We start from the raw sequence: 23,661 nt of genomic DNA on the forward strand, positions 1-23,661 counted from the left end.
ACTACGTCGTTACCCCACCCAGTCGTTTGCATACAGTGTAAAACAAATGCTCATTGCATTAACAAATCATAATAACAGCATTAACTTACGCGTGTACATTGAATAATAGAGAAAAATATCTTTTAGAATGATTTAATTTCATATTGTTAAATTAAACAATGACTTTATCAACGCTTGTATAATTGTTTACTCATGCATCTCATTCATTCAGTAAATTAAGTTTGTCATGTTCCGTTGACGTCACGTCCGTAAAAGTCTAAAAAGCGGATTCGGTGTCATAAACCGATAGTACGGTGTAATTGTACCGTTCTAATTCAAAGAAATAGCGGTCATTTAATTTAGCGATAATTACTTTCAACAAGTCATAAAATCTGATATATTTTCTTTTGAAGATACCCCCACAATTATCCCCGGAAAAGAAACCTTCTCAACACCTTTTAATTTGTTTACTCGTAGCGGGCCGCTTTAATAATATCATAGACAATTACCGCTTTCAGACGCTTTAAACGCAAAATAGACGGACAAATAATGTGCTGTGTTTTTAATTTTCGCGACTCGAGACGACTGACGCGTGACCGTTGATTTCAGGTCAAACATGAATTTCGGAGTGGAATATAGTGGCCGTTGGCCGTTATGGTCAGGTGGTCGTTAAATTCAAGTGTAATATAGAGTGTTTTTCGTCGGGGGGATTCCAGACTGACCGTTGTCTGCAGGTGACCGGTAAATTTAGGTGACTGTTAGGTCAGTTTCGACTGTATATATATATAATGCATATGCAATAAAGCTCCTTAGGTGAGCACGTGACTAATACAATGATAACGTATTGAACTTAAACAGTGTGTTTCATGTCTACTTAACTGCAATCCAAACACACTCGCGATAACATATGATAAGTGGATGTAAGGATTATCTGTTACAAATCCCCATTAATGTTTTCAGAAATAAAAAAACATTTAAGATCAATGAGTGGTGAACTGAATAAACTTTTGAAATATCTGAGCTTCGCAAATCTGAGGAAATCTTTAAATCATTTGGATCATTTTATCCAAATATTTGTGTCATAAAACATCAACTATTCAAATCCCATTATAAATTTTTCCAATCGTCGCTAAAACCCATTTGCTTTGATTTCAAACTATCAAGAACCTTCATTGTTGGTTTTTGGATCATTGCTTTGAAACATGTGATGAATACTTATTTAGAGTGAAAAGCGGCTTTAGGTAAATCCACAAAAAAAGTTACAGCTCACGATTTAAGGAAATACATTTTCAATAATATCAAATAGCTTATTCCTTTGACGATTGAAATGTGTTTTCATATTTATGGAACTCATTTAAATGAAACACAATTTATGTAAAGTGATCTTCTTTGACACATGCTGGTTTTGAGTAAGATAGGCAAAGGTCACAATGACTTGTAAAAGGAAATTCGTTTACACGCAATAACTTGAAAACGTTTTAACCTACGATCATGTTAAGGGGGTTATATTGTGGTTGTTTGAGTTGGTTTGTAACTGTTTCTAATAAAATGAAAATTGTCTACGCATGTTTATTCTATTTAAGATTTACATAAAATAATCAAAGAAAATAATGGGCGATTTGAAAGTGTGCATAATGAAAAAACTATTTGAAACGACAATCATCACTTTGTGTGTAATTGCTAGCAATCAGTCAAATATCTGTGCGGTGTTCGCGCCCAGCGTAATAGGCAAATTCTTGCATTACCTCATTCAAATTCTTAACATAATAAAGCCTTGTAAGTTCAACGGCCGTCTTGGCCATATAGTGTACTACAATCTATCAATAATCATTGGCCTAATTTTTGCTCCGAATACATATTTCGATTATATTATCTCACTTTGATGTCTCGTGGGGAGGAAAATCAACAACTTGAAACCATTAATAATTTATTTAAATTACTAAATAATATAGTTTATAAAGTTAACACATCAAATGCACATATTTAAATTGCAGTACTGCTCTGCCAGCGCGGACAAACACGCCCGCGGGCGGACAATCGCGGCGATATTGTTTCTTCTTCGCGTTTTTTTCTCGGCGGTTTCTCTCGTCCTCACAAAAACGCCGCGGACACTGTCACAGTTAAAAGTCACCGCGGAACGCCGTGGACTTATCGCGGATCGCGGTGGACGCACGGCGGATCATGGTTAAGGTTTGTTATAAAAAAAATCATTCCAGAAAAGGTTCATTAATAAAAGATATAACATACATGTATACCTTTGTATTGTTCGTGGTGAATAAATTAATTCCATTAATTATAAATTTCTCTATGATATACAATTGTTTTGTTCTGTTTCCCAATAACGATGAAAAAAAACAACTTATGTTTAGCCTGGTGACGTAGATTCCCGAAGATAATCGTAATTAAATGTTCCTTTTTCTGTGAAAAATAATAAACATGAGGAAATATATTTGAATACACAATTAAATACCCTAATAAAAAGATAACTCGTGTAATCTAATCTTCGTGTGCGTAACGTTTTACGCCATCTTGAGTCCCAAATAATTAGCACATAATATTCTAACCAATCAATCAATTTAAAACACCTGTATGACCATTACAAAAGTAGAATTATTCACGCTTATTTCAGTTATGTGAGCGTTATCGGTTTGTACTTTCCGCAATTATGTTAATTGATAGCCTCGTCAGATTCAGTTGATTTGGTGCTCCATTGCACGACCTTCAGGGACCCTATATTTATCTGAAAAATAAAAAATAAAACAAGCTGATATTGATAATATGCGCGAATTTTTTATTAGAAACTAATTAAGACGAATTGTATAATACCTTTGCTTACATTATTGATACCACTACAAAAATGCGCCCCGATTCCATCTTATTTTAGCTTATTTTACACGTATATGAACACTTAAATAAAGCATGCTTTTATGTTTCATGATCCTTATATCGTATTCCACCTGTGGTGTATGGTCTCTGTTGCAACAACTATCATGTTAGTTACCATCTGGACAATGTCTTATCTTAGCGACACACATTGCCACGGGCTAATTTAACACCTAATTAGCAAAAATAGATGCCCATATGTAGGCTGAACACCACAAATTAAGAAAATTAATATAAAGCATGAACTTAAAGATGGCGATCATATATATATATATATATATATATATATATATATATATATATATATATATATATATATATATATATATATATATATATATATATTAATACATAAAAAAGGAATACGTTCTACACAAAAATAGCGATAAAACATCTAGTGAACTTTTTAAAACATGACGTTGGATGTTTTAACGTGACAGAGTTAAATACGTCACAGAAAACACATATCAAACGTTTTCAATTTGTCGCAATTAAATATGAATTCACTGTTAATCTTTTCTAACAACGAATCAACTGTTTACGGTCAATTATACGCATTGGTATAATTTTGCAAGAAAACAAACGAAAATTCTAATACAAAGATACTAAACTATAAAACCATAAAACATTTAATTATATCAATAATCTGTGTAGGCTGGAACTTCGAAAATTGTCAGTTCTTCCCGCCGTTATGATTCTTTAAAGCTTTATTTATGTTTGATTAGTAATTGCATTTTTTAGCGTTTTATGAAAAGTTGCATACTGGAAAATAATGAACGTATGAAAACTGCTACAATTACATAAATTATTGAATAGATATGTTATCTCTACACTAGAACATTCAAGAGATGTGTTGTTCCGTGAAACACGGTGATTAAGCATAAACGTGCATGGATCGCGAGGACTTAAATCGAACATGCAAGAAATGATGTTCGGTGAACAATTCGGCTTAATCATAACAATTGCATAGGAGTACATAAATCGCTTACAATTCATATTTAAGTACAGATATAGTTATTTAAGCAGTGATAGTGGCAGGATGTGCTTTGAATCTGCTACGTAAATATTAGGATTAAATACGTTCTGTGTCATATTTTGGATTCATGTTTGCATAGGTATAAAAAAAACCTGGATTAGACGCCACAACACATGTTAAACGTGAACTCATATTATGACTACTTAATCTTCAACAATATAGCATGTAATTAATGTATTAATGTATTATATCAATATTCTTAAAACAGCGTTTGAGTGCCCCTTTTCCATATTGTTTGCGTCGCACAGATATCCCTTGCATGCAAGATGATGTACAAGATCCAATTACTTAAACATTGTCTATTCCTAGCAAACAGTTTATTCAAAAATTACAATTTTTGACAGCTATTTACAGGACGAGCTTCGTCTTCCGGTAACTCACTAAACAGATCATCTTTGTCTAATATATCATATTTGACAGGACATTTTTGTTCAGTTCAACTTCTACATTTTATTGTCTAATAACACGTGTTTTATTCCATAATGACATAAATCAAAGACTTATAAATTATAATTTAATTCGTAAGTCGTGGGCATGAGACCGCAATAGGTGTTTTGTTTTATGTGTATTGCTTATTTGTGGTGTCTGCCAATACATGCCGTTCAATAAAAGTCGTTATAAAGACAAGATAATTAACATTTAGGAATATGGAAATCATAGGTTGTCGCATAGTCGGTGTAACACAAGAACGCACACAAGACCATACAGTTATCATGGAGATTTTTTTTTTTCGTTGATTGATCTTTAACACAAACGTTTTAAATGTTCGCAAAATACAAGATAAAAGCGGGTCCTAACGGCCTCGCTAAATCATTAAGTAAGGTAAGTGTGACATATCTGCGGTTGTATAGCGTGTATAGATTTCCCTACTGAAGTTAATATGAACAGCTACATGACTATCAAGCAATGATGCCGTATTTAAAATTTGATTGGAAAATATTGTTCGCCCGTGCACGTGCTTATTGTTGATTGACTAATTTGACGAGGGGTGTGTTGACAGTAATTTGGAAAAGAATACCCGAATACCATAAAACCGAGTTAAAGTTTGTACGTAATGTATGGCTTTCATCAACATCCAGTTATGTGTAAGAATTATGTTACGAATTTATTCCTCTAGGAAAACTTTTTGTATGGGTGTTTTCTTTCTGTTTTGTCAAATTTCAATTATTTTATTTCTACAACCACGTCTGTTATGATATAAACGCTATTTATAATTTCCAAAATATGATTTTTCTATTAAGACAATCATGTCCGTATGGTAAATGATCTATGAACACTTTTTATAAAACTTTATACGCTATAATGTTTTGAAATTCTTTGGAACAATCGTAAAGTTCGGAGCTCTCTAAAACCTGTTTAAACCGCAGATGTTCTTTTATTTATTGTCCCAAGTTTGTTATAACAGATTTTTTTTCCCATGTGTAAATCTTGTCAATTATGTGTGTTTTGTGTCTTTCAGTTTGGAAATTAGTTCTCTCCCAGAAATGCAATGCTATCATAGTTTTAAATCTGCTGGTGAAGCTAACGTTGCACATATTTGTCACCCGTTAAAGACGGAGGGATATAGAATTGGGTTTGTCATTCCGTCCGTCTGTCACAAAGCCTTTAGGGCTATCTATCTGAGACATAAGAAATCCACATACAACTTCATAGATGTAATGATACCAATAAGGAAAAGTGCCATGCTAAATAACACAAATTCTTCACTTTCTTTAAAAGAGACAGTTATTGCCCTCTGTTGTTTTGGTATGATTGAACTGTTCAGGGCTAGTTCAACATGAAACTTCATTGGTGTGTAGAACTCAGTGGGCAGAAGAGCCAGGCGCAAGAACCATAGCCCTGCACTTTGGTAACTATGAGTTATTGTCATTTGTTGTTTTTGTATGATGCAACGTTTCAAGGCTATATCTCAGATACGCTATAAGATTGCAACATAAAACATCATGGTAGTGTAGATATCAGTAAAGATAATTGAAATTAACCAAAAAATACCCTACACTTAATTATTACCTAGTAATTATAACCCTACACTTAATGATTATACTGTATATCAAGGGATATGTACCGATCCATAAACACAGTTTATTTTGCGTGGGATATCAGTTCAACGACTTTGCTTGTCATTGAAAGATATGTATTTTTTTAATAAGGTAATTGAATATGATTTTATCATATCCTGATTTAAAACAGAAAATTATTCACTGCATATTTCTAAAGTAACAGCAATCACAGACAGAAACTGAAAGATTGTAAAAAGGATTCTGACTTATCTGTACAAGACCTGCGTTCAAATCACAATGAAAGAGTATATCTGATAAATATTTTTAAAAAAAAGTTTGCCGAACATAAAAAACGAGGACAATGCTATTTTAAACCATTCAATCCGAAATTGCACTTTAAGTGAGATCGCTCGTTAAAAGTCTAAAGTCATTTATCGTTGTGTTCTCTTTATCTCATTTAATATAGGTTTTGAACGCTGGTCCTAAAGAATGGGGTCCATTGAAACGTGTGGTTGATGTGATGTTAAAATTTTCGCTCGCTGGGAGCAGGGCGTCGTCAATTATCTAGAGTTTTGTTTGGTGCACAACTCCGCTTTTGCATGATATGGACATTCGGAAGTATTAACCAGTAAATAGACATATTGTTTGGAGTCTTGGCGGGTGATATCTGAAAATGCAAATTTTCTCTGAAATGTACTTACAAATCTATCCGTAACGTCGATATTTGTTTTCAAACTTGGTTCTATGTTCTCACAAAGCTGTGAGAAGCTTAAACAGCTAATGCTGCAGCTTATTTAACATAGATAGAAAACGAAACGAAAAGTAAAATCTGCACTGGAGATATTTTTTATTCCAAAATATGAAATACAAAGTAAATAATTTGTATCATTCTATTGGAACTTCGTTATCATTTATTATTTACATAACATCATTTAATATCAGCGATGTTTACCCAATGTTTTTGTTTGTTCAACATTGAAAATAAATCTTAAATTCAGTCCAATCACTTCAATATAATTGTCAATTTCAGGATTGAACGTTTTATGTGCTGTTTGAGGGTGTAACGGCTTCATACGAGTACATTATTTGTATATTATACGGTTGTTGTTGTTCTTTTTGACGCATTGAGCATGGGAAACGGTACTCTAGATTCAAACAAATTAACCGACTGTAAGTACAGTTCTAATATTTACTAGTGAGCATTTTGTCAAAGACATTAAGTGAAAACATGAGATAATGACTATACATGGACCACCAGCAACGTCTTGACGCTCATTTTCTTCTACAGCTGCCTCTCTTGACATGGCGTTGACGATCATCTCAGTTATATCAGGCTCGACAGCATTCAACGGTCTTTTCTAATTCTTGTTGGAACAATTCTATGTCGTTCATGTGTGCCACAATTCCGTTTTCATTAACTTAATGTTCCTGTTAATTGCGAAATGCGAACACAATACCTCTTGATTAAGTTTTTTGTTTCTTCAACAACATTGCCAACCAGTAGCATGGTCAACAGTATTGCTGACAACATGTTTCTAGATGTCGTATTATTAGATAGTTGTTTTAAATTAAAACAGTCAAACTATTTGTGAAGACTTACCTTTTACGCCTTTTTATTCTCTTATATAAGTGTGGCCTTCCCAGAGCGATACAAATTATGCATTTGAAGAGTTTGGAGACGTTCATCGTGAGGTCGTATTCTTATTAACAAACTAGTTTAACCTAATTGTCTGCTCAAAATACGACAGTAAAAAACGTTTTGAGATAGCGTTACATGTCAAGATCAAAGTATAAACATAACACATAAGTATTATTTGCGTACTTGTTAAACATCGATACAACAATTTACAATAAAATGTTAGAAAGAGTACAGTAGTTGTTTACTACTGAATTGGATTACTCTAATGCACATAATCTGCATGGAAAAAGTCAGTGGACTTACAAACCATAGACAGACAGTCTGAATAGTTTATTAACGTTTTTCTTTTTAACATAAAAACACAGCATATCAGAGAAAATCATTTATGAATATAGTATGTACACATTCGTCAGAAATATAAAAAGTTCATTCAGGAAATTCAATTTTAAATTATTAATTTTCTTTAAAAAAATATATATATTTTAACTCACATCTTCAATAAGAGAATATACAATGTGTACTTTATGAACAGGCGTGCAGTTACGATTTATTATTTGATACGCAATTTACTATGCGCACACATTTAATTGATAATATATACATGTGGTTGTGTCTCTTCATTAAAATATCATGACAGGCTCTGGAACTGGGTTGAATGATGCGATCATCTGACAGCAAGAACTTAATTTTCTCTCTTGTGTTTAATTTGCTACCAAAAGAGCACTTTCTGTTAAAGTGGCTTTTATATTTGCGTTTAGCGGACACATCATTAAGGCATGTTGTTCACGTTCGACAAACGTCTTACAGATACAACAATATTGTTTATTGTCCTGTAAATCTTCATAACGTACTGTTTCTATACGAGGAGGTGCAACACCCCAGCGAAATTAATTTTACCAAGTCAATACGTTTCGCTCATCTTATCGTATAACTTTTGACGTATGGCTCCGCAGTGAATTCTGACATAAACTGCCTATTGTTCCGAATTTTATTACCCCTCAACATTTCCACATATTATCCATAAACGATGTCTTTCCATTTACGCTTAAATGCGTTCAACATGGTTTGTTGAAATCTATTAATTATCGACGTTTGTTGATCTTTGCTGTATATATGATCATGGCCAAGAGTGGCATTTTGCAGTTTTGTATTGACTTATGTAATTATAATTTTGCTATAGTTGTTTCGGCGTGCGTCCTGTCTAGTAAAGAAGTCAAAGTGCTGTTTCTTACGTCTGGTGCCGTCCATCCTGTTTAAGCGAAACCATTGTCCTAGCACAGATTTCCATTGTCGAATGTGCGGCTGGTAGAGAGTAGTCCAGAATTCGTTACATTGAACAGTGTTACATCCTTTACGCTGTCCACAAAAACAGTAATGCAGCCAAAGTTCAGAGCATTGCACTCGAATCAGCCTGTGAAATATTCGAATATATTTATTCGTGTCTGCTGGCATTATGTATATGTCAAACTGGGTAAAACAGCTATGCCGAAAAAGCGCGTTAGTGTTCTATACCGTTGTTGAGGTCAGAGACTAGTTGACACCGTGTTAACTGCTAGGGTAACAAGTAACAACGTACGGGTCAACAGGGCTATCTTTATGACAACTTGTTCGTGAGTAAAAAGTATTGCTCGCAGATTTATGTTTAATTAATTTTCATCAATAATCTTATTGTATATTTTGAAATAGTATATGGTGTCAAAAAATTTTGTACAGAGAATTTTCATCATGAATTTATCTTCTTATTGCGATAGCTATTCAATATTCCAAAATTATTCATTTAATATGATGGTGATTGCAAATTTTCTATTAATATTTGGTGTTCATTAAACATTTTTCATTATACTTTATTTGCTTACAAAACCTCGAAAATTGACATGTTATTGTTATTTTGTCTAGCTTATCTCTATAACATAAATAGGATAATAAACAGTGTACACACATCTCGACCGGTCTATAAAGACACTCTGTATAAACTTGAATGGCTTGTGTTCAACCTTGCGATTAAAAAAGCTCTAACCTAATTTTGACAAAATGAGTTGCGTATAAGATTGTGCAATTGCGAACAACTTCAGTGCCTTCAGCGCTTTGATTGTGTTATCTCGCCGCCTGAAATCCAGACGGAACTATAATCGGTAATAATAGCAACAAACATTTTTTTCCAAATAATTTAAAACAAAAATATCAATAATATGACTTTTTGCAAAAGTAAAATGTTCTTGCAGATTAGTTATTATAATCAAAGATTCAAACACATCAATTTTTCCGGAAAATGTGTGCATACATGCAATGGAAAGCGCTTATACATGTATATTCCAAATGTGAAATTTTGATAATAAGTCAGTGTTTTAAACCTTATATTTCACCCAAATTAAAATCTGCTACAAGTGATTGCATGCGGTGCATCCACAGAATGTACTAAAAATCGTTAACAACTGTCATTAGAATGACTTCTAATTCATATAACAATTTTATACACTACACAATTTAACCTGTCAGCACTAAAATATACCATCAGACACTCTCGTGACTTTCCTTAGCTGTAATTGCCAATTCTAGACGCCCTGTTCTCGGTTTTAAAACAGTTTAATCAAGTGTTTGTTTTGAGTATACATCGTATCTCCACAAAAAGCATACAAATTGATGTCGATTTTTAAAAGGTATTGTGTTTGTTGAGATGTATCAGGTTGATAAAACTCGATTTTATATACATGCATGGGATATACTCATAAGGGCTCAAAGAATTGAAAAAGAACTAGCCCATGATTTTAGGTGAAGGTTATCACATGCTTCTTTACATTGAACTAGCCCATGCTTTTAGGTGAAGGTTATCACATGCTTCTTTACATTGAACTAGCCCATGATTTTAGGTGAAGGTTATCACATGCTTCTTTACATTGAACTAGCCCATGATTTTAGGTGAAGGTTATCACATGCTTCTTTACATTGAACTAGCCCATGATTTTAGGTGAAGGTTATCACATGCTTCTTTACATTGAACTAGCCCATGATTTTAGGTGAAGGTTATCACATGCTTCTTTACATTGAACTAGCCCATGATTTTAGGTGAAGGTTATCACATGCTTCTTTACATTGAACTAGCCCATGATTTTAGGTGAAGGTTATCACATGCTTCTTTACATTGAACTAGCCCATGATTTTAGGTGAAGGTTATCACATGCTTCTTTACATTGAACTAGCCCATGATTTTAGGTGAAGGTTATCACATGCTTCTTTACATTGAACTAGCCCATGATTTTAGGTGAAGGTTATCACATGCTTCTTTACATTGAACTAGCCCATGATTTTAGGTGAAGGTTATCACATGCTTCTTTACATTGAACTAGCCCATGATTTTAGGTGAAGGTTATCACATGCTTCTTTACATTGAACTAGCCCATGATTTTAGGTGAAGGTTATCACATGCTTCTTTACATTGTTTACGAATAATATTAAGTACATTCCTATAAATATCTAACTTTTCGGACATATCGACACGTATACATGTATCTTAGTTAGCTCCAAAGTTATATGAAAGTATCAGAATATTGTTCTTCAGCCCTCCATTACATGATGCTTATTAGAGAAAAGCAATATAAACAAGAACTATCTTTCAAAAAGATATACGGCGTTGATTGTAGTCGATGTTTATTAACGATCAAACGTTATATCTATGAGATCAAAAATAGCGAATGCCGTTTTTTTCTGCGCAGTTCTTAGCTGCATCACACCCGAATTACGGGGTGTTGCGCCAGATTTCGAGACTTATTTCGCTTTATTAGATATAATTAGTCAGATATCTATATCTACTGAATAGAAGAACACAAGAAACATGAAAATAAATGAAAGCATATAGGTAAGCTGACAACACTCGAATCTTCTTTCATTTCATTATTAATAGAATCGTGAAACATCGTGCTCATGCTTAATAAATTTGTCTAAATTGAAAATTATTTCTAATTAAATTAATCAAAATTTCTCCTTTTCATGCAATTGTTGTATACACATTAAAAATCTATGATTGACATACCATAACAATATCGCCGAATATCTTTATTTAGTATATTTCTGATCAAATTAAACTTCAAGTGCACATAGTTAACTAGACATTTGCTACATCAGAAGCGAGTATGACAATTAGAAGTTCGAATAACAAACTGGCACAAGTTCAAGCTGAACGCAACATATTTGCACAATTAATCCTTCTTTTAATTCAGAATGATATTGATCTTGAACGGACACTTTCTTATCTCCAGAACCTTGGTCTTTGGAAACAGCTGATGGAATGCCAGTGAAAACGGATAAGGCAAAGCTTTATATGATACATATGATACAATTTATAGTGGTATTTGTGGCAATATGGAATATTACGTTGCTCCTGAGGGTCATAAGTGCGGACAGTTTAATATATGGTCATATAATCGAATATTCGAATAATTTTTAACCAACTGAAACCATTGTTTTAACTTGTGATTGGGACAAATTTTTTTACCAAGTTTCATGATGATCGAACAATCATTGTGGCTATTAGAGTGTTAACAAGGTTTACAATAGCCATATTCGTAAAAATTCCCCCTGGTGGCCATGTTTGTCAACCAACCAGAACCATTTTCGATGTCGTCCAATATATCATTTGCCCAAATATTCTGACCAAATTTCATGAAGTTCGGACAATAAATGTGGCCTCTAGAGTTTAAACAAGGCACGACCCAAGACGGACAAAGGGCGATCACAAAAGCTCACCATTAGCACGTTGTGATCAGGTGAGCCAAAATACACACTTTCGAAAACATAAGGGCTATAGCACGATTCCTGTTTGTAAATAAAAGTAACATTTTGTAAACTAAATGCCTACTTGGAAAGTCTGCGGTATAAAAAATGAAACTATAAAAAGGCAATTCTGCAAGTTAAGTTAGTTAAGTTGAAAAAAGTGGCGATCCCGGTGTACATTGAATTTTGTTAGATCGTGAATAATGTCAGATAAACCGGAAGTCTTAAGATTCTCACAGTACCCCGGTGAAATAATTTAGATCAGTGGTCGTGAACTATATCGGATCGATGCACACTTACAATTTTCGCATTTTTGTTCGAATACAAGCCGAATTTGCATATAACATTAATATGATCTCGTAGTTATTTTCCGATATCTGTTTGTTTCGGGCGTTGAACGTTATCAAGTAATTCACAACAAATATAACAAAAACGACAAAAGTTATAACCCCATGCAATATCAAAAGAAATTTAAACGAATTTCTTGTGACATTTTATAAACTCGATGGTAAATCTGTATTGCATTGTAAACACATTTTTTAATTCGTCATGTACGTGTTGCAGCGTTCAAAATAGAGGATATTTGTTGGATTCGGTGGATTATTGATTTTAATTGACGAGTGATCATAGCAAATAATATTTTCACGAGTGGCGCAGCCACGAGTGAAAAAATATATTTTCTATGATCACGAGTGAATTAAAATCGATAATCCACCGAATCCAACAAATTGTCTATTTATTTCATGCTTTTTTCACAGTTTATATACATTGTTAAAATGTTTAACAAAATAATTTCGCTGGGATAATGACGTCATTTCGTCAAAAAAGTACGTCATTTCACAATAAACAGTGAACAATATCGATAATTTTCACTGTTAATTTTCACTGTTTGAAACAGTGAAATTATCAGTTTGAATTCACTGATATTTCTCTATAAACCACCGGAAAGCTTAAATAAAATACAGTATATTCAGCTAAATTAATGCATCATTATTTAATAAAATTAAATTTGTTGGAATCTGTGGTTATCCATTTTAATTCACGAGAGATCATATAAAATAATTATTTCACGAGTGGCGCAGCCACGAGTGGAAATATATATTTTCTGTGATCACGAATGAATTAAAATCGATATTCCACCGAATCCAACAAATTTTCTTTTTAATGTATGCTTTTTTTTAACCGTTTATATCCATTGTTTCAGAGTTTAACAAAAGAATTTCGCTGGGACAATGACATCATTTCTTAAAAGAATACGTCATTTCACAGTAAAAAGTGAACATTATCGATAATTTTCACTGTTAATTTTGACTGTTTGAAACAGTGTAATTATCAGTTTTTATCCACTGATATTTCTCTATAAACCAACGGAAAGGATAAAATAACAAATTATAATATATTATTTGAAGATAAACACATATCAAAATCTAGATCTGATTAAAAACAAATTCACGGAAATTAATGTTTACAAAACACAACGACTTTCATAATCAGTAAATTCACATGTACACTAAATACAGGAACATTATTATTAAATAAGTATTAGAAATATAACTGAAAACACTCCTTCATGTTACTAATATCATCATCGAAGTTTATGAGGTGCTTTCCGAGGCTTCATTGTGTGTTGACCCGCAGTATGCCCCTCCACTCCTACCTAATTAACTTACTAGACTCATATAAGTTGGGACGAATTTAGAATTATAGCTGCAATTGTCTTCTTATTTTATTGTTACTGGAAAAAAAAACATTTTTGGTATAGTCTTGTTTTGTGGGGGCAGGTTTGGGGGGCCTGAGTAACCGGAATAAACTCCACCTGTCCGGTATGGTGACTACAATCCAAACTTGCATGCTGCCCGGATCAGGAATCGAGCCCGGTTCGCCTAGGTGAAGACCGAGTGTTACAACCACTGCGCTAGCTGGACATCCTAAGCATTTATTCAGCCTGTCAATTTGTTTATTTTGCAATCCATACGAATCTTAAACGAATTCATGACACAGTACAGACACAACATCCACTGTCATCATTCTCGATAATGATTGAAGGTAATTAATATGCCTTTTCAATCCTCAAATCAGTACATCAAATAAGAGTTTTACTAAAATCATAACATTGTATTATTTGCATTAATACCATACTTTCTTTGTGTGTTGGTATGCCTATCATAGCTTAATATTGTGACTTTGTTTAAAACACTTGCTTCCAATGTTCGGTTTAATATAAGGAACAACACAAAACTCTATAGTACCCGACAAGTAAGCCCTAACATCGTTGATTGTATTAATGAAATGAGGCTTATATTTTTTTACGTCATGTGCAGTATTGGAACTTACATTGCACAAGACCACTATCTTATGATATACATACAGTATTTTAAAGCTGCTTGCCTTTAGGTTTCGGAAAAGCTGATGATTTAATTAATTTTGTCCAGTTTAAATGAACAATTTAACACGGTCTATCTCGAATTAAACTGCATGTGCTTTAAAAACACGCTTTACTACTAGATTATTTTTATGTCATGACTTTAACAAACTTCACAGTTTGTGAAATACATAATATCTCAAGCGTAACGATGTTACTATAAGCTCGGTATCTTGCTGTCTGAGAGAATTGTGAAGTTATTGTCCTATTCATATAATCAACTTCAACGTTGACAAGTTATTCCTCTCGTGCATGTAACAAAATGTGCACGACCACCATATGACCTCACAGAACAAAAAGCGAATTTTAAATTCTTTATGAGTCCATAATTGTCTACCGAGACAGTTTTGACGCCATAAAGATTATTTAATAAATGCACTTAATTAAAAAATAAATTAACGAAGTATAAATAGCTTTCACAACACATGGGTTTTAATTCCCCATAGGTTCATTGTGATTTAACAATTATTAAAAGTTGTATTACGGGTACTTTGTGCGGGCGTGGACGATTAATGTGTAGTAGAATAAGTAGTAGCAGCTGCAGCAGCTAAACCTGTGGAAGTAGTCGAAGTAGTAGTAGTAGTAGTAGTAGTAGTAGTAGAAGTAGTAGTAGTAGTAGTAGTAGTAGTAGTAGTAGTAGTAGTAGTAGTAGTAGTAGTAGAAGTAGTAGAGGTAGTAGTAGTAGTAGTTGTTGTTGTTGTTGTTGTTGTTGTAGTAGTAGTAGAAGTAGTAGTAGTAGTAGTAGATATGTGTATGTTCATGCACTTATTCACTCGTTATTAACCTCACAGTTATTCTTTAAACTTGCAGGACCATGTGTATTCCTTTAAACGATTGAATGTTTTGTATCATAACTGTTCATATCGTGGCTTGTCTCCTTGCAGAGTGTTTCGTCGCCTTTTACATTCCTGAAAAAAAGACGATACATTTATGAACCACACGTATACTTACATGAAAACATAACTGTGTTAATTCATATGCATATGACCTAACGATTCATACCTGTTTGTCTTGAGTTTGAATCTTCTCGTCATCGTCACATATAATTTCTTGAACATGAAAAGTATCAACGCAAGTCCAAGACCGAAACACCCAACTATGAAAACTCCGGCAGTGTGTTGTAAATCAAAAGAGACCTGTTTCGAACTTCTGCTCTGGAAATCGAAATCGCATTCTCTGGTATTTTCCCACCACCTAGAACAAAACGTTTACATAGAGATTAGACAAGTATGCATATTGTTTTAATTGTGAGTGTTAATTTATTATTTCATAAGATTTATAATAATGTTAGGTTATTAGTACTAGGAGCGATCTTGCCAACTCAAATTGAAGTAATATAAACAAAAAAAAGAACGGTTCTATTTTCGGTTAGTAATTGTATCTCAATATTTGTTTTTATTTGATAAAATTGAGAAAAATACTATCTTATGAAATAAAAGACCTTTGATTTGTTTCGATTTTGTTCGGACTTTTGTTTCGATATCTACCTCCTAAACATGCACTTTAAGTCAAGCTCCGTTAACATTATGAGACAAATAACGGTTGTATAGGCGAGAGATCGTAACAATGTGAAATTTTAATAAAATGTTATTTCATATGAAACTGATTATTCGGTTTACGGTACGTTATACATTTTATCGTGTATATAGTACTAAATAAAAAAATCTACATTATCTTAATAAACATAATTTTCGATTTAAAACAGACAAACCTTTATATACATAATTTAATAAAATAGAAAAAAATGGAATGGAGGAACAAGCAATCTTTTTCCGATTTCACCGGAAGTTGATTATAGGTAGAGGGCCTTATGCACAAGACGCACATAAGTCTTTTTCGTACGACAAAAATGCGATTGCTACGGATAAAGAAATAAAGGACAAAATTAAAAAAAAACGGCCAGAAAATATATATGTTTATGCGATAACTGGGAAGTACTAGGTTAATGAAATTTGGTTTGGATTAAGGCTTATTACGAAAAGATACAGCTTCCGAATTTTTATCCGACGAAAAATCGTTTTTTTGGGGGGTTAAAAATATAAGATTAAATAGTCCAAGGTATCCAGATCCTGTGCTTACTCAAGAAGTACTTAAGCAAGGTTGACGAAACTTGGTTTGTTGATTGTCATATTTGGAATATGAACGTTGTTTTCATGTTTGTCGGACAAAAATTTCGGTTTCGGTGGATACATAAATAAGTGGTAACCTTCAACAACTGGACCCTGCATTAGCTCAAAAAGTGCTAATGGCCTTCTGTTTGTGGTTAGACGATCCTATCAGGAATAACAAGTAACAACTAAAATATAGATCATGCAACAACTCAAAACTCAGTTAAGCCAGCTTGATTGAACTTGATATGCTGAAAGAAAGTCTTTTGTGAGATATCCACTTTATATGTGTATGTTTCGCCCCCATAAAAAAAGGTGATTTCTATGGTAACAGAAAAAGTAAAAACGAAAATCTGTGTTCAAAAAGTTCGTGTGCATACTCAGACGACATAAACTTGGTAAGTAGCTGTTGTTTTGACTTTTACAAATCTCTTGTTTTTGTTAAAATCAGATTTGATTTGATATAATGTACACATTAAATAATAAGGATTCAGCTTATTTGACATGACATATCGATGAAATTTATCTGCATAATTGATAATAACAAATATTAATCAACAATATGTTGATTCACATCTAAACTGACTTAAATTTTCATCTAGAACGACAAACATACTTTTTTTTCAACTCTTGAATGAATCCACTCTCTCTTAATTCTAGTAATTCTATATTTAGCGAAGATTTAAATGGAGCGCCATTGTACATCGCTATTCCATGTTCTTGAAGAAGAATTGGTGCCGACACGGACTGTGTTTTACAATATTTCTTTTCTGAATAAGAATTTATCATGGAGTCAAAGATAAATGCAGACGTCCCAGGACTGTCTGTTACTTTTCGTCTTCCTTCCGTCGCATTCGACACTAAACCTATCTTTTCCCATATTCGATGAAAATCAGTATTTTTACCACTATTCTCGAGGAAGTTTCGTGTGGCAGAATTGTTAACTGTATACACTGTTACATCATCTCTCTTAGCGAGTTCCTCAAAAGAATCGATTGGCTCTTCGAGATTCATTTTAGTAAGGAAAGCAGCCATGTTAGCAGTGTATGTTGAAACTGTTATTAGTACGAAGAAAAGATAGCCCGTGGTAAGAATCCGCTGGGACGTTCTTCTTGGACATGTGTCACTCCCTTTCATGAGCAAAGTGCCCAACGAAAACCATAGGGTTGATTTCAAAGTAAATACTCTGTGTGTACTTCTTATGTCTAATAGTAGGTAAACGATGCATATTCCTAGAGATGACCCAATAATTGCCATCCATAATTGAAGTGAAAACGGAGTTAAAAATTGAAACATGTTGAATTGTTCTTCCGGCCTGGTGATCAAAATATTGATTCCAGTACTCACGACACCAATACTGAAATCTATTACAGATTTTCGTTCAGAAGTAATCGATATCGCTCCCATCCCAAGCGTTGCATTCTGAAAAGAACACAACAAATTTATTTTGAAATGAATACTTTATTAATTTATTAATATCATAGCCAAGAACACAGCCAAGTTGATTGCGCGAAAGCACTAGTAATAAAGAGCCTACCTTCGCTAAAATCTCTCCAACAATGCCACCCCAATCTGTTTTCTGAATATTGCGTGGTAAGCCATACTCGTTCGTTAACACTATTTCATACTGAAAATTCAAATCTTGACTTATCTTCTTGAGTAAGTCGATTGTAAAGCCCTCAAACCTATCGTTGCCTTCAAATGAAACTCCCTTTGGTGGTTTTCTAATCATAACAAATGGTTCTTCCTGAAAAGTAATACATGCATTAAAAGTAATGTAAATTAAAATAATCCTCCCCCTACAAGTATTCCTTTAAATCAATATTTTGACATTTAATATTGTAACGTTTGTCGCGCCATAGTAAGGATGATATACCTGCACGACAACGACCCTCTCGACATCCTTGAAAATCCCTCTAGCTTCTTTCGAGTGTGCATTTTCTTTTTGGGTTGGTATAAGATATCCATGAAAAGCAGTGTCTTTGGATTTCTCTAAATCGTCCGATTTTTTCATCCATGTTGCTTCCTGTAAGAAAACATTTAAAACATGCGATTTTTATACAATTATGTATTAACATATTTACATAATAATAGCAATATTTATCAATAATTGACCGCCTTTCGAAAAACGCGTTTACCTTGCTGTACATGTTGATCCCACCATGATTATAAAGCGAGAGAGAATAGTTCACACGAGCACCGTCTTTGTTGAATTGAATAAATCCAGTTTCACCTGATGAGATCACAACCTGAATAATACGAACAATCGTTGTATATAACAAGAAAATCATTCAACGCTCACCTGAAAAACTGTAGCTTAGTGGTATAGTACTCAAAAGATCTCTGGATTGAGCTGCTTTTGACGGCAAGGAAATTAGTTTAATACATCTTGCAACGTTAGACGATAATAGTACATAGCATCACGTGAGTGTAACCAATTTTTAAATTAACTTAACAGAGGATCCCTTTCTGAATTTAAAAACAAAATGTAACATCTGCAATTTATAGACCTTGTCCTTTCAGAGAATAAAGTTTTATCGCTATTTTGCTTATGAAATCTAAAAAAAAATGCGACACATTGAGCGTGGTCAGTTTTGACCACCGTTACATCATTAAGAGAATATTTGTAGTGGACCCCTGATGGTGTATACTATCAAAGCTCTGGAAAGTGTTATTGCAGAGAAGACGTTTAACATAATTTTGCTACATGTCCATAATACAATTGTGATGCCTTGTAATCTGACTTAACGAATATGTTGCCTCTTGATGATGCGAACAAACCAATATTAAAGCGATTGACTTTACAGTTGCAGACAGGAAGATTTGTTTTGATGGTTTAAGACAATACAAACTGGTAATTCCGTGAAAGTGACTTTGCACCCCAGGGGCGCAATTAATTAAAACAAAACTTTTATGATGCTACATACCTAATAAGATAGCTGTTGGCTTTATGGTTTGTGCCACAAAATGTTTAAAATTTAAATGATTTCGTTATTCAAATCAATGTACCACTGGGGCAAAGCCAATAAAGACCCTTGATGGATAATTTTAATAAACTTTGTAGAAGACCTCTATATAGGATGCTGCTTCTTAGTATGAACGCATGGGGCTTTGCGGGTCTAGAAAAGTACATTTCCGTACAGTAGGTTATATGAAACTCTTTGGCATGGCCAATTTTGACTTAAAGAGAATGGTTTGAACAAACTGTGTAGATGACCCCCATATGATGCTACCTATCAAACAATGCTACCTTAGCCTTGTAATCAGATAATAAGATTTCAAAGTGTGTTTTCCCATGTAATTTTGTGAAATCCGACAATTATGCGAAATATGAAAGTATGTGGCTTTACAGTTCCAGATAATTGTTTCAAAAGCTTTCCCTGTAGTATCTATGTTAAACTGGTGACCAAGGGACGAGGTAAGTTTAAAACCAAGATGCATAATTTGAACAAAATGGTAGAGGACCTCAAGACACCCCAAGTCGACCCAAGTCAACCCAAGACATCCCAAGTCACCCCAAGTCTACCCAAGACAACCCAAGTCATACCAAGTCGACCCAAGTCAACCCAAGTCGACCCAAGTCAACCCAAAACAACCCAAGTCGACCCAAGTCAACACAAGACGACCCAAGTCGACCCTAGTCCAAGTTCAAATTGAGGAAGTTGAGTATCTAATTGAACGGCTAAGGAAAGCCCCAGGAAAATCCGTGTGTTGAAAAATACCACTGGTGTTTGTTGCCATTGTATATACCCCGAAGAAACGGTAAACACGGTACAGTTGCGCCACATATCATTATCTATGATCACTCGTGAATTAAAAATAGATATTCAACCAAATCAAACAAATATCCTTTATATTTTTGGCCAGGTTAGTCTATATACGCAACAAGAATGACTAACGTTGTTGTTGGAGAGGTTTATGTCGATGAGCAATCGCGCTTGCCTGTCAATAGTAGTATTTTTTAAGAACATATGTTGGTAATGTCGGTTTGTTTAAATTAGGAGATTAAAATAGCAAGTCAATGGATCTCATATTTGCTATATTATTCTACCATGTTTCGTCCTATGAATGCTACAAATGAGTGAATCATTATAAAACAAGCGCGCGTTAACGTCGCGCATCCATTGGCTAACAAACGAATCATTCACCCAAGAGTTTCAAAACATGTTGGAGGGATTCATTTAATATTGTTCTTTATTTGACTTTATTTCATCGTTCCTCAAAAAGTTGAAACTCTGTTTATCTGGTATCTTTCCTACCATTGAGTAATTAAATGGTAATTAAATTGAATGCGTTTTAATTACTTTTTATTATTGTTTAATTTGAGTTACAATGCTATGAGGTTAAATTGTATTTACACTTAAATGTATCATGAATATTGTTGGACCAAGTGTGAGGTTGAGCGCTCTAAAACCGGTTTAAACCCCCAATGCTTTGCATTGACCGATCCAAGGCGGTGACCCCAGCTTTATTCTTTTATGTGTTTATGTTGTTTTGTATTGTGCTGTTTTGTGCTGTTTTGTACTGTTTGGGCAATCGGTCAATTGCCTTAAATAAAAGACCAACTAATTGTTTATAATAGGAATTCAATACTGCTTCAGCAGCTGGAGTTTCACTTCTTTATATTGAGGACGTACGCGGCAGTCAAGTTTCACGCAAATTTGTTTTTACTGTAACACCGGTTGTGCACTATGTGTATGCTTTTTCGTATAGTCGTTTTAAAACGGTATGCATGTCAAATAAGTTAATACTATCAAGAAATAAAGTATGATTAAGCAATACAAATTGATAAACAATTAGTAGCCCCTAAACTACACAATAGGAATCAACCATCTTCCCTTAGACAGCACAGACCTTTTTATCGCTTGATTGTAACGGCGAGCATGAGTCTAGTTACGGAAAAAAGTCGCTACATCCTTATAATTGAGATCTTTGTGTCGAAAGTAATACTTGTTTGAAACAGATAGCTTTCCTTAGAATTTAGTGAATTTGTATTGAATCATCATATGTTCGAAACATGTTATCAAAGTATATCTGATTTCATATACATTATAATCAAAATCTGTATATACATTTAATGTTATGCTTAAAAATTAATCGGAACACTTTTGTCATTTTTAAACATTTTGTTTATTTGTAGTTCGCAATAAATTAAAAGAAGCAACGATGTTGTTTAATGTTTCTTTCTGTTTTTTTTGACGCGTTGAACTTCTTTAGTCGCGACATGCAACCACGTGTAGCATACGGGTAACTTGATAAGGCTCGTATTCTGGAATTGGACACACCTTGCATTTTCAGTTATGAGAAACTGTGTTGGAACTTACATTTATTTTTTGACTGCGAGTTTCGTTTTGAATTGTAATTGTGAACAAACGAAGCTAGTGACCACGTTTTTTCTCTCTATTTTCTTATTTTCTTATAACCCATGAATGTGTGCAAGTTTGGATGAAATCTATTTGCGGAAAGGTATTTAAAGGTGAAATCGAGAAAAAAATATTATTTTGTGCCATCACGTATCAGTTGTCGATATCCATTTGATGTTTGAAATGAAATGTTAATCATAGTAAAAGATATACACAGAGAATTACATTATTTGCAACAATTTTCTAACTTTTGTATTAAATTCGATTCTTTAAGGCATATTTGTGAGGTGAACCCGCACGTTGAAATAATCGTATTATTTAAGACCTATATCAAAATAACAACACCAATCATAACAGTCTCACAAGTCACCCATAATGTTAATTTATTATTTTATATCAGCAAAAGATGGTTCTAACACACTAACAAACTACCGAACATATTCTATGTGTCAAAAATATCATGTAAACTTCCATGCACGTCCTTCAAATGCATTCAGTGCTTTAGAAAAAGCGAGTCAATGTAGATTAAGGCAAACAATAACAAGGGCTGTTTGTAAAACATGCATGCCCCCCATATGGGCTCTCCGTTGTAGTGACAGCCATTGTGTGAATATGTTTTTTGTCACTGTGACCTTGACCTTTGACCTCGTCATCTGCGAGTCATGATCAATGTACCTATGAAGTTTCATGATCCTAGCCATAAGCGTTCTTGAGTTATCATCCGGAAACCATTTTACTATTTCGGGTCACCGTGACCTTGACCTTTAACCTAGTGACCTGAAAATCAATAGGGGTCATCTGTGAGTCATGATCAATCTACCTATCAAGTTTCATGGTCCTAGGAATAAGCGTTCTTCAGTTATCATCCGGAAACCATTTTACTATTTCGGGTCACCGTGAACTTGACCTTTGACCTAGTGACCTCAAAATCGATAGGGGTCATCTGCGAGTCATGATCAATGTACCTATCAAGTTTCATGATCCTAGGCATAAGCGTTCTCGAGTTATCATCCGGAAACCACTTTACTATTTCGGGTCACAATGACCTTGACTTTTGACCTAGTGACCTCAAAATCAATAGGGGTTATCTGCAAGTAATGATCAGTGTACCTATGCAGTTTCATGATCGTAGCCATTAGCGTTCTTGAGTTATCATCCGGAAACAATTTTACTATTTCAGGTCACCGTGACCTTGACCTTTGATATAGTGACCTGAAAATCAATTGGGGTCAACTGCGAGTCATGATCAATCTACCTATCAAGTTTCATGATCCTAGGCATAAGCGTTATTGAGTTATCATCCGGAAACCATTTTACTATTTCGGATCACCGTGACCTTGACCTTTGACCTAGTGACCTGAAAATCAATAGGGGTCATTTGCGAGTCATGATCAATCTACCTATTAAGTTTTATGATCCTAGGCATAAGCGTTCTTGAGTAATCATCCGGAAACCATTTTATTA

The 23,661-nt window shown here is 33.9% G+C and overlaps 1 protein-coding gene across 1 annotated transcript in view; it reads right to left on the reverse strand.

The window, feature by feature from the left end:
• Positions 1 to 15,287: 15,287 nt before the first annotated feature.
• Positions 15,288 to 23,661, reverse strand: part of LOC127843790 (glutamate receptor 2-like) — a 22,034-nt gene continuing 13,660 nt past the window's right edge. Inside the window, exons 8-13 of the mRNA XM_052373630.1 lie at positions 18,973 to 19,083; positions 18,711 to 18,860; positions 18,372 to 18,581; positions 17,451 to 18,256; positions 15,729 to 15,920; positions 15,288 to 15,634 (exon numbers count right to left, since the gene is read on the reverse strand). Of these exons, the coding sequence (XP_052229590.1) occupies positions 15,553 to 15,634; positions 15,729 to 15,920; positions 17,451 to 18,256; positions 18,372 to 18,581; positions 18,711 to 18,860; positions 18,973 to 19,083 (1,551 nt within the window). The 3' untranslated portion in view covers positions 15,288 to 15,552. The remainder of the gene's footprint in view (positions 15,635 to 15,728; positions 15,921 to 17,450; positions 18,257 to 18,371; positions 18,582 to 18,710; positions 18,861 to 18,972; positions 19,084 to 23,661) is intronic.

Source organism: Dreissena polymorpha, chromosome 1, assembly GCF_020536995.1.
Source record: "Dreissena polymorpha isolate Duluth1 chromosome 1, UMN_Dpol_1.0, whole genome shotgun sequence".
Lineage (NCBI taxonomy): Eukaryota > Metazoa > Mollusca > Bivalvia > Myida > Dreissenidae > Dreissena > Dreissena polymorpha.